Source organism: Colletotrichum acutatum (genome assembly GCF_030867785.1).
Source record: "Colletotrichum acutatum strain CBS 112980 chromosome Unknown BDZ83scaffold_96, whole genome shotgun sequence".
NCBI classification, from domain to species: domain Eukaryota; kingdom Fungi; phylum Ascomycota; class Sordariomycetes; order Glomerellales; family Glomerellaceae; genus Colletotrichum; species Colletotrichum acutatum.
Window position 1 is genome coordinate 93009 of NW_026849090.1, and position 12247 is coordinate 105255.

Genomic DNA, 12247 nt, shown 5'->3' on the forward strand with positions numbered 1-12247 from the left:
AACCTCCTTTTTACACCTTACGCAGAAGTTCATATAGATCAATTGACCTCTTCGTCAACCCACGGTTCGAACCAACTACCCTGTGATAGGGATACCAACAGTTATACATTGCCATATCTCACCGAGAGCATTCCCATATTCTCTATTTATTACACGCGGACTTCGGTTATTTACGAATAGGGTAGAGAAGGTCTGCTTCATATGGTATGTTATCATCGGTCATGCAAGGGCCTCGTCACTCAAAATCATAGCCAGGACGAGAAATGCCGATTGACTATTGGAAGCGTGATGCGCTCGTATTATCATTGCTTATTATTGAACCATTCGAGAGTGGCGTCACCGCAAAATCGCTTAGTGCTGGATGGAAGCACGCCACATTGCTACAGCCTCATTGCCCACTCGCCGCGCATGTGTCCAAATACTGACGAAACGTCAAATATCATCTCTGGTCTCCTGTCTACCCATGGATCAGATGTACTAATCGGTGCCTGGTGGTGGCGTGTGCTACCTTCATGTATGTCTCATTCACTCATAGCCCTGCCATCGCTTTCTTTCCAACGTAAAGGACTTCGCCTTGGGTCTAATCATGTTTATAAGATCTTTTGTAAATTCAGGCGTTCTAGGCAGTTTCTGTGAGCAAGAAGCAGTTTTCCGTAATACCATGAGTATCAGCTAGCTCTGAGTTCAAGGTAATGCAGTTGGCTTCAATGCCCCTTTCTATTAGGGGCCGGCAGACGAAGAATCTTGAAGTCCCTTGTGTGTGTGGTCTTGTTATCGGCTTGCCTTGTTCGCCTCAGAAGCTAATACCGCCGCCGTCGCCTCCTTACATTGCACCCTCCTTTCCCGTCACTTGGTCTTCAGCTCCTATCAATGCCGTGCCTACAGCCAATTCTAGCCAAACCAATGAGTATCTTCTGATCAAGACATTGTCGCAGGGTTTTGATCCAACCTCTCGGATTTGGCTCACTTCTGGAGGATGCTCTCCCGTCTTATCTTGTCTAAGCTGCCATCAGCTGGTGGCTCTGCAGGCTTGTCCAGGGTAGTTTCAGCCTTCTCTCTTGCTGCAAAGAATGCCTTTGCCCAGGCTTTGTTTCCCGAGCTTCGATGTTCAACGACCGTCTCTTCAACCAGTTCCAAAGCTACTGCGTTAGAAAACCTCCGCCATTCCCACTCAACGTGCTCTCTACGTTTCTCTCCTCTGCAAGGCCATAACACATCCAAATTTCTCTCCTTCCTGTCACCACTTGACTTTAGCTCTAAAAGCGTCATTTTCACACTTGTGTCATCACCATGATTGCGGCTCCAGCTATTTTTCCATTCGCAGGGTATCTGGCTGCGGTTTTCGCACTTAAAAATGTCCGCTTCGTAAATTCTCCAGTAAACTCGGCCAGGCTTGGTACAGAAACTTCTGAGGCTGACGTGTGGCCTGCGGCGCCGACGATGCCTCCGCATCTGCGCTTCGCCGCGATACCTCTGAAGCCGCGGGACAGCAGTCAAAATTGCGGTTATTTCGAGACGAGTAAGTCTGTCATAGGACTTGTCATTCCATCACTTCCCTTCCAACTATCCTCCCATCTTGTCTTTGACTCACTCATTAATGTGCTTGTCAACAGATGGTGATACCTGGAACTGCGGAGATCTACCCTGCACTACCAGAAGCAACATCTTCGGCTGTGGATCATCTCCCTGGGCATCATGTCTAGACTACGATAGCCCCATTTGCTCGCAAAATAGTCAGGGGTCCTCGACGACTTGTTGGTTCGTTTCTCCCTTCTCCTCATATCCCTTCTACTAGCACATCCTTCCAAGATAGCCACTAACATTCGTTCAAACCAGCACTGATATCAAGTTTCCGTTCTGTGCAACCGGCATAAGGTTTATAACTGGCGATTTCATCATTACACTCGAGGCTTTCAACTGTGGTAATAACATGTTTACGGGTGTTCATTACCTCGTCGACTCCTTCAGCAGCTCAACTACGAGTACTTCCTCCAGCTCATCAACCGCGTCGACTATCTCATCAACCACACCTGCCACCACTGCTCCCTTAGAGTCAAGCACTGCTCCTTAGGCTCAAACACGCCGACCCCAGCTCCAAGCCCTCAAAGAGAGAATGGTCCCCCTATCGGAGCCATCGTTGGCGGCGCAATTGCCGGCCTCGTAGTCATGGGCCTGATCGTCACCGCAATCGTATGGATTATACTCCGCAACCGCAAAAAGACCAGCAAAGACGATGACAACTACAACGGTGGCCCAGCCGTAGCCGGAACGAATCAGCCTTACACCTACTCAACAGTGCCCGCCCCAGGAGCAACATCGGAATGGCAGTCCCAGACCCCGGCTCCTACGTACGAGCCTTACAAGAGCAATCATCAGCCCGCCAACTCGGGCGCGTATCAATATCAGTCTACAACGCCGTCTCAGAGCCCGGATCCCACTTCGAGATTCGGAGCGCTGCCTACCGACTATTCTTCGAATCGTATATCTGAGGTGCCGGCTATAAACTTGGGCGGCACGGGAAACAACGCTTCTGAACTACATTTCGATCACGTCCAAAGAACGCAACTCGCGCATTTTTACTTGATTGTGAATGTACACGCTGGAATATGGATGTAAGTAACTTGACGGATCCAACCGTGGAGTCAGGGCTTTGGGGTTTGGAAGAACGGATGTTCGCTTGGTCTGCGTTCAATTTGTCTTTTGAAATAACCAGTTTTCGGTTTTCTCTTTCTACAGCATGAGAAATTGAGTCCCAAGCTTATGTGTGCCCTCTCCAATGAGCTTATGAGACCAAGCTTCAGCGAAGCCTTCAAAGCCTCCGCAACACGCGCCGTTCCATAAACATCACACTATCGTCTGTGCTGTCAACTCTCAATCCCATCTTCTCACCTACAAATCTCATCTCGAAACACCAACGCCTCGAAACCCCAACCGTTCTCTCCCAGCTCTATCTCTATCAGCCGAAAGCTCCGATGCCCGCTTTGGCATCCGTGGTCCTGGGGAATCTCACACAAGACTGATCAATTAACTTCTTCCAATGACTATACTCTCTTCCCCGTGGTGACCGTTGAAAGTCAAATCTGCACAAGCAACTCTCCCCATCCGTGCGGCGCCGGTCCGCGACACCGAAGCAGCCGGTACCTGATCCGAGGTAGGCGGCTTACCCGCTGCGACCGAGTGACATCCTTACGCAGTTCTTCTCTGGACCACCTGAGTTACCTTACCTAATATCATAAAGGTCTCATCGCAACTCCAGGCGCAAACAGACAGAGGCTGAGCATTGTCAACAAGTGACATTTGAATAGACTTGGCAACTCAAGAAAATAGACTCAACTCAGACCCACATATATCCCATTTCTAGGTGTTCCTCGGCACCTCGCTGCCAATTATCCACACCTGGGAGCTTTGATCCACGACTCACCTTCTCCATCAAAAAGAGCAAACAACGATCATATCCCATCCTCGGGCTATCAGGCGGACATATAAGGGGTCAAGCGCAGAAGATCAACATCTCGCCAGACAGTACGTCGCCCCGACCTAGAACTATCGTGAGTGGCCAACTACAAGGATCCTACGTGGAGCTTGGTCTAATACCCAACGTGGAGCCCTTCCCCCTGTTTCAAATCAACCAATTTTTTGAAGCAAGTCTTTCACACAACTTTTTGTGGCTTACCTGGCTTTTACGGGATGCCAAGAGAATAACGGATTCGGGGACTTATGGAAGGGCCGGTAGGGAGGGAAAGAGGATGGAGGGACTCGATGACGGATCTAGAAGATTAGGATAGCGGCCGACAACGATGGGACTGCGAGGAAGATTAAGAGTTAGAAACAAGCTTGTCTTGAGGAGTTGAGCTGCAGCGCAGCAAATTCGCATCCCATTTGGAAGGCCACCAAGCAGCTGTCAACAACTTGTATCTCGCTGCTTTTCTAACAAGAGGTCTGTGTCTCATGGACCCCGAAACCGATATCGTCTATGCCGAAGAGAAAGTAATAAACAATGACAAGAAAACGAAGCGAATAGCAGACAGCGGGGCCAAGCTCCCCGGATGCAGTGAATCAAACAGTAAACCAATGCCCGTAGCCATTTCTAATCCTCCTTCCGTCCGCTGCGACAGTTCAAAATCTGTCACGATCATGCTGTTGTAATCCAATGCCCAGAGTTATCCGCCGACCCCAATGTAATGATGCCAACACCCAGGTTGAAGACAGAAAAAGATAAAACCCGGGTTTCCCCAAACGCCGTTTGGTGTTGCGCCGACACCAGTTATGCAATCGCCTAGTCCTCGCGCTCCCTTTCACTATCATCGCCGCTATCGGTGAGGTCGACTGCCTTGTGCGCTTCGGCTTCGGTCATCTCTCGCCATGTACTCCAGCTCAACATGCCGAATGCGATCATAATCATGACACCGCCGATAAGAGCTGCAGCGCTGAGCGGCTCGCCAGTGCGCAACCAGTCGGTAATGGCAACGATGAAGATCGTCAACAGACTGGCAACACTGGACAAGACAGGGCTTGTCAGACTGATCAGCACTAGGAAGCTGCCGGCAAAAGTCGCATTCATAACGACACTGCAGAAAAGCATCCAAGCCGTGTATCCCGTCGGCAAGTCGAATTTCTCGATACCAGTCCAGTGCAGAATGGGAAGCGGAATCCACAGCACCGTAAGCGTGAAGAGACCGATGCAAGAACCAAACGTGTTGGCGAAGATCATGCCGCGATTAGGGCTACAGCCTTCAGGTGGGCAAGCATATCGCTTGTAAAGGACCTCGTAGAGACCGTAGAGGACGGATCCAACACCGATGATCAGGTTGCCAGTGACACGGTTCCCGGCCGCCTGCTGGTGAGCGGCATCGTCCTCGCCGGGACTAGTGTCACCGTATGCGACGATCAAGACACCAGCAATGGCCACAATGACAGCAAGAGACTTGTCCAGGCGTAGAGGCTCCTTCAGCAGCGGAACAGAGAAGACGTAGGCGAAGAAAGCGGAGCAGTTATAGATGGCCGTCAAGTCGGAGGGAGTTGTCAAGTTGACAGCGACATACCAGCTCAAGCCACCAATAGTCAGAGCAGACGTAACGAAGGCCGTGGTCTTGACGATATAACTCCACGGGGAGACGCGGGGCTGCGGGCTGGGTCGCGCATAGTCGAGGTCCTGTCTCTGGACCATGATGGCGGTGGTGTGAAGCAGCTCAGTGTGTCGTCGCCAGAAGGATGCCCAAGAGACTTTGCGCTTATTGAATCGCAGGAACAGCAGCTGGACAGGCCACAGCATCACCCAGGAGCCGTGGGTTAGGTAGAGCATGCAGTAAGCCTTGTCCCAGTGCAGTTCCTGTTGGATGTATGCCGACAACTCGGTCTGGATGACGAAGGAGACTAAGCTGATAAGTAGAACGAAAGCCGCAATAATGTATTTCCTTCGAGCGTTCGCGGTGATTGTCGAGGGAGAGTGGGCTCGCATGGTCGAACCTCGAGAGAAGGCCGGTCGACTCGGGGTTAGCAAGGGGCTGGCTCCTCGAGAGCGAGTGGAATAGCTCCTGCCGCGGTGGTCGTCATCTTCGTCGTCCTTTGCGTTTAGGAGAGGCTGCCCGGAGCGGGAGTTGTGGTTTCGAAGGAGGGGGGGACGTTGGCTGTCCATGTCGTCGTCTTGGTCGTCGTAATCGTGTTTGAAGTAGTCGTCGTCGGCGGATCGCAATGCATCAAATTCGGCCAGGCGCTGGTCGAGCCCGGGGCTCACTCCAGGGCTGCTGGTACCACTACCGATATAATCTGAAATGTTGGAATCGCATGTGGTTGCGCTCAAGGGAGGGTTGTGGGAATGATCGTGTCGCAAATGGGGGAGGTTGAGGGTTCCATCCGGCCCTGTATTGAGTCTGGGAGGCATAAGAAGGGATAAAAGGAACGTAAGAATGGGAAGGGGGGGGGGGGACAACAAGAGATAATAGCGAGAATCTGAGAGAAAGAGATAAGAGAGACCGAGAAAGGGTAACGGTAAGGTACACAGAGAAAGGCTAATCAAGTGAAGGAGTGACTTGAATGGGGAAACCAATTGCTGCACAGGCAGAAAGCTGCAAGTTGGCTCGAGTAAGGAAGGGAAGGGGTATGCAGTTGACGCAGTATGCGAGTCGAGTGCTTGTGCTTGCTGCCGGACTCTTTTGGGTCGGGAATGGATGTGTACAGTTGGACACTTTTTTGCTTTGGTAAGGTAGGAGTGGAGAGTGGAGACTAAACTGGCGCATGGAAGTTGCCAAATGGAAATGCCCTGGACTTGGAACCCAGGCCTCGGGACGGGATGCAGGAAGATGCGGCGGACGGGCACACGGGATTGTTGGAATGGATTACCTACGGTACCGCAGCAGGCACTTTCGCTTTACAATGGGGTGCGTACGGATCCTTGCTGTCTCCTTAGCATCGCATCCCGTACTCACGATGTATTTTCGTCGCCCCGTCGTGGTGACGAGTGACATATCCATGACCCAGCAAGGTGACTTTTGATAGGACCATCCCTACGCCGCCGAGACACAGCTAACTTGGCTGACTTGCTGCTTTCCACTTGGCGGGCATGAGCGGTTCGCGCGGAAGGGGTCTTCCCCCCATCTTTTCCCCCCACTCTCCTCGGTCTCCTGCAATGCTGCACACGCAACACCACCAACACTCAGCCCTCCAAACTTACGCAGCCTCTCCGTCGCTATCGCTCCTACACCAAGGTCCGTACTTGATAATATTAGGCACCTTATGGTAGGTATCCGAACGAGAGGTCAGACATCTCGTCTGGTCGCCACTAGTATCTTGCGCGCCGTCGCCTCTGCCCTACCATTGTACCAAATCAAGTACACAGATACCACACCCTTCCGCCAATTCTCGCGCGCGTCACAAGTTGCGGTCAGAAGCAGAACGACAAGCCTGTCACCTGCGTCTGATAACTCTGGCGAGGTCAGCCTCTAACATGTCTTAGCGTTTGCCCGGCTATCATAGCTGCACCACTGCGGCGGTATGCATACAACTTGAACCACTTTACCACACTTACCAACAACCGACGGAGGGCAAAGAGGGTGAGAGGGCCTCAAAACGGCACTCCTTCTCGGCTCATGTTCCATCCTCCAGCCTGACGCCATCACGCATGGCGTCGCATGACTGGAAAGTCTGGCATTGGTCCCAGCTGCCACACCCACAAAAGCACACCCTCACATCCCGCGCCAGAGATCGCTTCATGAACAGGGTATATTCATGTGCCTCGATTTTTGACATCTGATACGACCATTTGCCCGTTTATACTACAAAGACTACAAAGAATCAAACTTTGCCCGCATTTACCACGGCAGTTCTTGCAACCTCGCATCAGAATTCTGCCCACTCATCAGACTTGAGCCCGATCACTTGGCCCCCTCGCCGAACAGTTTCTCCCGGGTGTTGTACTTGTACTCGAGGTCCAGGTGCCAGTAGTTGGTCGTATCCGCCTTGGAAATAGCCCATGCCTGATCGAGCGCATCAACCACCTCCTTGGGAAGGGGACCCTTTTCAAGCTGGTTGAGGTTATCCTCGAGCTGCTGCACACTCGAGATACCAATGATGATGCCGTCGTTACCAGCTTCCCCGGTCTTGAGGCCCGAGTGGTGCACCGTCCAGCGCAGCGCTGTCTCAATCATGGTCAGCCCGTGCTCCTCCACCGCCTGTTCGATGATCTGAAGCGCCTTGAACGTGCTCTCGCGGAAGTAGCGCTTGCGGTAGTTGCCTCCCGTGCCGTGGTTGTCCGAGAAGCGGCCCTCCGTCGGAACAATGTCCTTGGACTTGATCTTGCCCGAAAACAGACCGCCAGCGATGGGGTTGTATACGACGAGGTCGAGTCCGTAACGGCGCAGAGCCGGGATCAGCTCGGGCTCGATGCTGCGTGTAATGACATTGTACATGCCCTGGTATATCGTCGGCCGGACCCAACCGTTATACTTGGCCGTCAAGACCACTTCGGCCACTTCAAACGCGGTAAAGTTGCTGAGGCCTAGCCTCACGAACTTGCCTTGCTTGTGGAGCTTGTCCAGAGCCTCAAGCGTCTCTGCAAATGGGGTTGCACGATCCTGTCAGCCACTATTAGTCACTATCCGAGACCAAATTCGGGAACATAGTTCGTACCGCAGCATGGAGGTACAAGATCTATCAACGTCAAATTAGCTTAACCCTGACTAGATGGCCCTTTTATGTTCACTCACATCAACGGAATCGGTGCCGAGCTCCTTCAAGCTAGTTTCGACAGACTCAATCACCTTGTCCCCGGCATGGTCGCCAGGCTGTCCGGGATATTGAACCTTGGTGGCAAGCGTCAAACCTCTCTCCTTCCACTTGGCCTCGCGAGTGAAGGCCTCCTGCTTCCTGCCCACATACACCCGGGCCGTGTCGACTTCGTTGTAACCGCGGGCCTGGAAAACATCGAGAGCCTTGTTGTACGTCTCGAGATCGGTGATTCGGGCACCGGCGGACTCATCAGGTCCGAAGGTCATGAGACCCAGGATGATGCGGTTCTTGGGGTTTGAAGCGATGAGAGGCATGGTGAAAGCTGGGGGATCCTTGAGTAAGACGATGAAGACAGGGTGGAGAGGAGCTAAACGCCGGGGTAATTATTCTGAGCAAGACGGACGAACCTTGAGACTTGTCTGGGAAACGGGGCGCGTCGAGATATATATAAGGCCTTTTAGTCCGGTATGGCGATATCGCGAGAATGCCAATAGTTTGCGTTTTCGAAGCGATGTCGTGATTAGATAGGCTCGTCAAGCTACTTCGAAGTGGGCTTCATGGGAGTCAGAATGCCATGAACCCCACCATCTTGGCGGGGTAGATGAGATACGTGCGACATCTGAAGACGTCACGGCGCCGATGCGGCCAGTGAGAGGGATTACTAATGGTGAGATTGCGGTAGAGCTGTAACTTTACCATGCCGAAACCCCCCCGGAATCGGATAGGAGTCAGCCAGTTACATGTTGAAGCTTTGGCAAACATTCATTTCTAGGGTGTCTATTGGCAAACACTTCGGCTGTTTGTTCGAATAAGTCCGATAACTCCTACGCTATTGTATGAAGGCGGTGATCTTTTCTCTGCAAGAACATGGTCCTTTGAGATTTATCACACAAGGGATGCACTCCCTTCTACTGGCGGTAAGCTGGGCAAGTGAAGCCGGTGAGAAATCTTGTTCGCAAATGCCCGTTCTCATGGTGACTTCAAAGAGACCCTTGGGATGGAAGGATCGCTGGGCCTTGGCTGACAATACCTTGAAAGCTCAGACCACAGATGGAGGAAGAAAGACACGTGACCCTGGTACTCGCCTCGAAACGCTTTCAGCCACTCATTCATTCATCCAAAGAAAGAAGGAGAGCCCCACAGCCCCGTGTTGACGCTCGGGCCCTTCTCTTTCGCGCGCGTAGCCGCTTGATTAAAGTGCTCTTTCGCGTAAAAGGTAATCTAAAGAAGGCGCGTCTCGCGTTGTCGACGTGCCCTTTCCTCCAAACCACCAAAGTGCATCCACTCCAAACCTGGTGAAATTTCCGTGATACCGGTCCTCAACCCCGAGCCTCATCGACCCTTCGCCTCCACAACTACCACTTCCTCCCCGAACGAAACGCCACACCAAGTGCTTCAATCCGCCTCATCCACAATATTCCTCTCTCTCTCACGTCGATTAGACCGAAAACACTGCCAACGTGCCTCCTGATCTTGAGACGAGAAGTCCGCAGGGCCTGTCCCTTGCTCCAGGTCGGCGACGATGGTTAACAAGGGCAATGCGCAACCAGGCGTTTACAGCGCCACATACAGTGGTGTAAGTCATTTTTTCTTGCAGATTCAGCAAAAATCGCTGCTGGACCCCCAAGAATCCCGACATGCTGTCATCCGACGGCATCAGGCCAGGCGCTTATTTCCTTTTGGGAAAGGGGATGGCCTCAATCACCGGGGTTGGCCGAGAGACGAACCATGATACTTGGTGTCCGTATTTTCTCTGCAAATGAACTCGTCGCTAATTGAATGATCCTCTAGATTCCGGTCTACGAGTTCCAATTCGGAGATGACCTCAAGGAACATGTCATGCGACGCCGCCAAGATGACTGGATCAACGCGACACACATCCTAAAGGCCGCCGGCTTCGACAAGCCCGCCCGAACACGCATTCTCGAGCGAGAAGTACAGAAGGAAAAGCATGAAAAGATCCAGGGCGGTTATGGAAAATACCAAGGCACATGGATCCCGCTCGACAAGGGCGTCGCCCTCGCTCAACGAAACAACATCTATGACCGCCTGCGGCTCATCTTCGAGTACACCCCAGGCGAACAGAGCCCGCCCCCGGCCCCGCGACACACGAGCAAGCCAAAAGCACCAAAGAAACCAGCAGTGCCCAAATGGCCCGCTACGAACTTTCAACAACAGCAGCAGCAGGCACCACCACAAGCCCAGCCCCCTGCCAACCAGATACAAGGCGGGCCGCCGCCAGAAGAGTACGAGGTCGGCGACTCAATGATGAATGACGATGATACCCCTGACAACTTGACTGTTGCCTCCGCCTCATACATGGGCGAAGATGACCGCTATGATATGTCCCATCAGTCGGGCCACAGAAAGAGGAAGAGGGAAGAGGCCATCCAAGACTTGACGCAGCAGCAGCATTCCGTCTACGGAGACGAGCTCCTCGACTACTTCCTCCTCTCCAGGAATGAGAAGCCAGCATACCGGCCTGAGCCGCCACCGAATTTCCAACCAAATTGGATCATCGACTCGGAGGAGCACACGGCGCTTCACTGGGCATCGGCCATGGGCGACGTGGACGTCATCAAGCAGCTCCGGCGCTTCGGCGCCAGCCTGAATGTACAGAATGTGCGGGGGGAGACTCCGTTCATGCGGGCAGTGCATTTCACCAACTGCTACGAAAAGCAAACGTTCCCTCAGGTGATGAAGGAGCTCTTCGAGACTGTCGATGCGCGTGATGCGACGGGGAGCACGGTAATCCATCATGCGGCAGTAATGAAGAACGGCCGGGTCGTCAGCCACTCGTGTTCAAGATATTACTTGGACAATATCCTAAACAAGCTACAAGAAACGCATGAGCCTGCCTATGTGCAGCAGCTCATCGATGCGCAAGACGAGCAGGGCAATACTGCCCTTCACCTGGCAGCAGAACGCAATGCGAGGAAATGCATTAGGGCACTCCTCGGACGGCAGGCCTCTACCAGCATTCCCAATAACGAAGGTGTGCGGGCAGAAGACCTCATCGCTCAGCTCAACGCCACAAAGAAGGAGCGCGGTCCTCAGCGGTCATCGTCACCCTTTGCACCCGATTCTCAGCGCCACGTCTCTTTCCGTGACGCGGTGCCTGAACGCATGACAACGAGCAAGAAACTCGGCCTGTCATCCTTCAACTCAGAGGCTGCAAATACGGTACAGTCACGCATCACACCGCTCATTATTGAAAAGTTCCAAGATCTCGCGGGGAGCTACGACGAGGAACTCCGCGAAAAGGATCAGGCGGAGAAGGAAGCCCGCCGTATTCTCTCCAATACGCAAGCCGAGCTCGCCGCTGTACACCAGCACATGGCCGAGCTTGAGGCCCAGCTCGAAGCCGACGACGGCGCAGCGCAAATCATCAGCGAGGCCAACCGCGCCAAGCATCAAGTCATGTCCCTCATCACACATCAGAACCGCCTGCATGTACAGCAGGCCGTGGACCAGGAGATTAACATGCTCAACGGGGACGCCAACGAGGCCTCGTACGAGGATCGTCTCGAGCTGGCGCGGCAGCTGCAGGCCATGCTCTCGGAGCAGAGACAGTCAGAGTCTGACTACGTCGAGGCGCTCAGCATGGTTGGCACGGGCGAGAACATTGACAAGTACCGCCGGCTCCTGCGCAAGTGTCTGCCTCCAGCTGACGCGGAGAACCTGGACGAGAATCTCGATAACCTCATCGAGATGATGGAGGAGGACCGTGACCTGCCGGGCGACGGCAGCGGCCTCGAGCCCATGGATGTTGGTATGGGCGGTATCGGGATTGGTATCGGCATGTGACTACATGCCACGTATTTCGAGCAATCACCGGTTGCATAGGTTGTAAGATGGAGAGATGTCGAGGGGCGTCAGTCTCTTTTCTACAAAAACTTCCCTATCTGGGAGGTTGATCTTTGTCAGATCCAGACAACGTTTTCGTGTGTGGGACGAAACGAGACTACATCTCAACTTGCCACGACGTGGAAGCATGGTTGTTGGTGAATGGGCGGGCTTCTTT

The 12247-nt window shown here is 53.1% G+C and overlaps 4 protein-coding genes across 4 annotated transcripts; 2 read left to right on the forward strand and 2 right to left on the reverse strand.

Annotated features, from left to right (window-relative positions):
- Positions 1 to 1290: 1290 nt before the first annotated feature.
- On the forward strand, positions 1291 to 2616 carry BDZ83DRAFT_654799 (uncharacterized protein; the record flags this gene model as incomplete). Its single annotated transcript, XM_060510751.1, has 2 exons — positions 1291 to 1519; positions 2093 to 2616. The coding sequence occupies 2 exons, from the start codon at positions 1291 to 1293 to the stop codon at positions 2614 to 2616; spliced, it is 753 nt and encodes a 250-aa protein (XP_060361490.1).
- A 1660-nt stretch (positions 2617 to 4276) lies between these two features.
- Positions 4277 to 5881, reverse strand: BDZ83DRAFT_585330 (uncharacterized protein; the record flags this gene model as incomplete). The annotated part of the gene is made up of 1 exon (XM_060505838.1): positions 4277 to 5881. The coding sequence occupies one exon, from the start codon at positions 5879 to 5881 to the stop codon at positions 4277 to 4279; it is 1605 nt and encodes a 534-aa protein (XP_060361491.1).
- Positions 5882 to 7370: 1489 nt separating this feature from the next.
- BDZ83DRAFT_755237 (aldo/keto reductase) lies at positions 7371 to 8537 on the reverse strand (the record flags this gene model as incomplete). Its single annotated transcript, XM_060514583.1, has 3 exons — positions 7371 to 8069; positions 8125 to 8145; positions 8202 to 8537. 3 exons carry the CDS (start codon positions 8535 to 8537, stop codon positions 7371 to 7373), a joined length of 1056 nt encoding a protein of 351 aa, XP_060361492.1.
- A 1208-nt stretch (positions 8538 to 9745) lies between these two features.
- BDZ83DRAFT_585377 (uncharacterized protein) lies at positions 9746 to 12030 on the forward strand (the record flags this gene model as incomplete). The annotated part of the gene is made up of 2 exons (XM_060505842.1): positions 9746 to 9799; positions 10015 to 12030. The coding sequence occupies 2 exons, from the start codon at positions 9746 to 9748 to the stop codon at positions 12028 to 12030; spliced, it is 2070 nt and encodes a 689-aa protein (XP_060361493.1).
- Between the last annotated feature and the right edge of the window lie 217 nt (positions 12031 to 12247).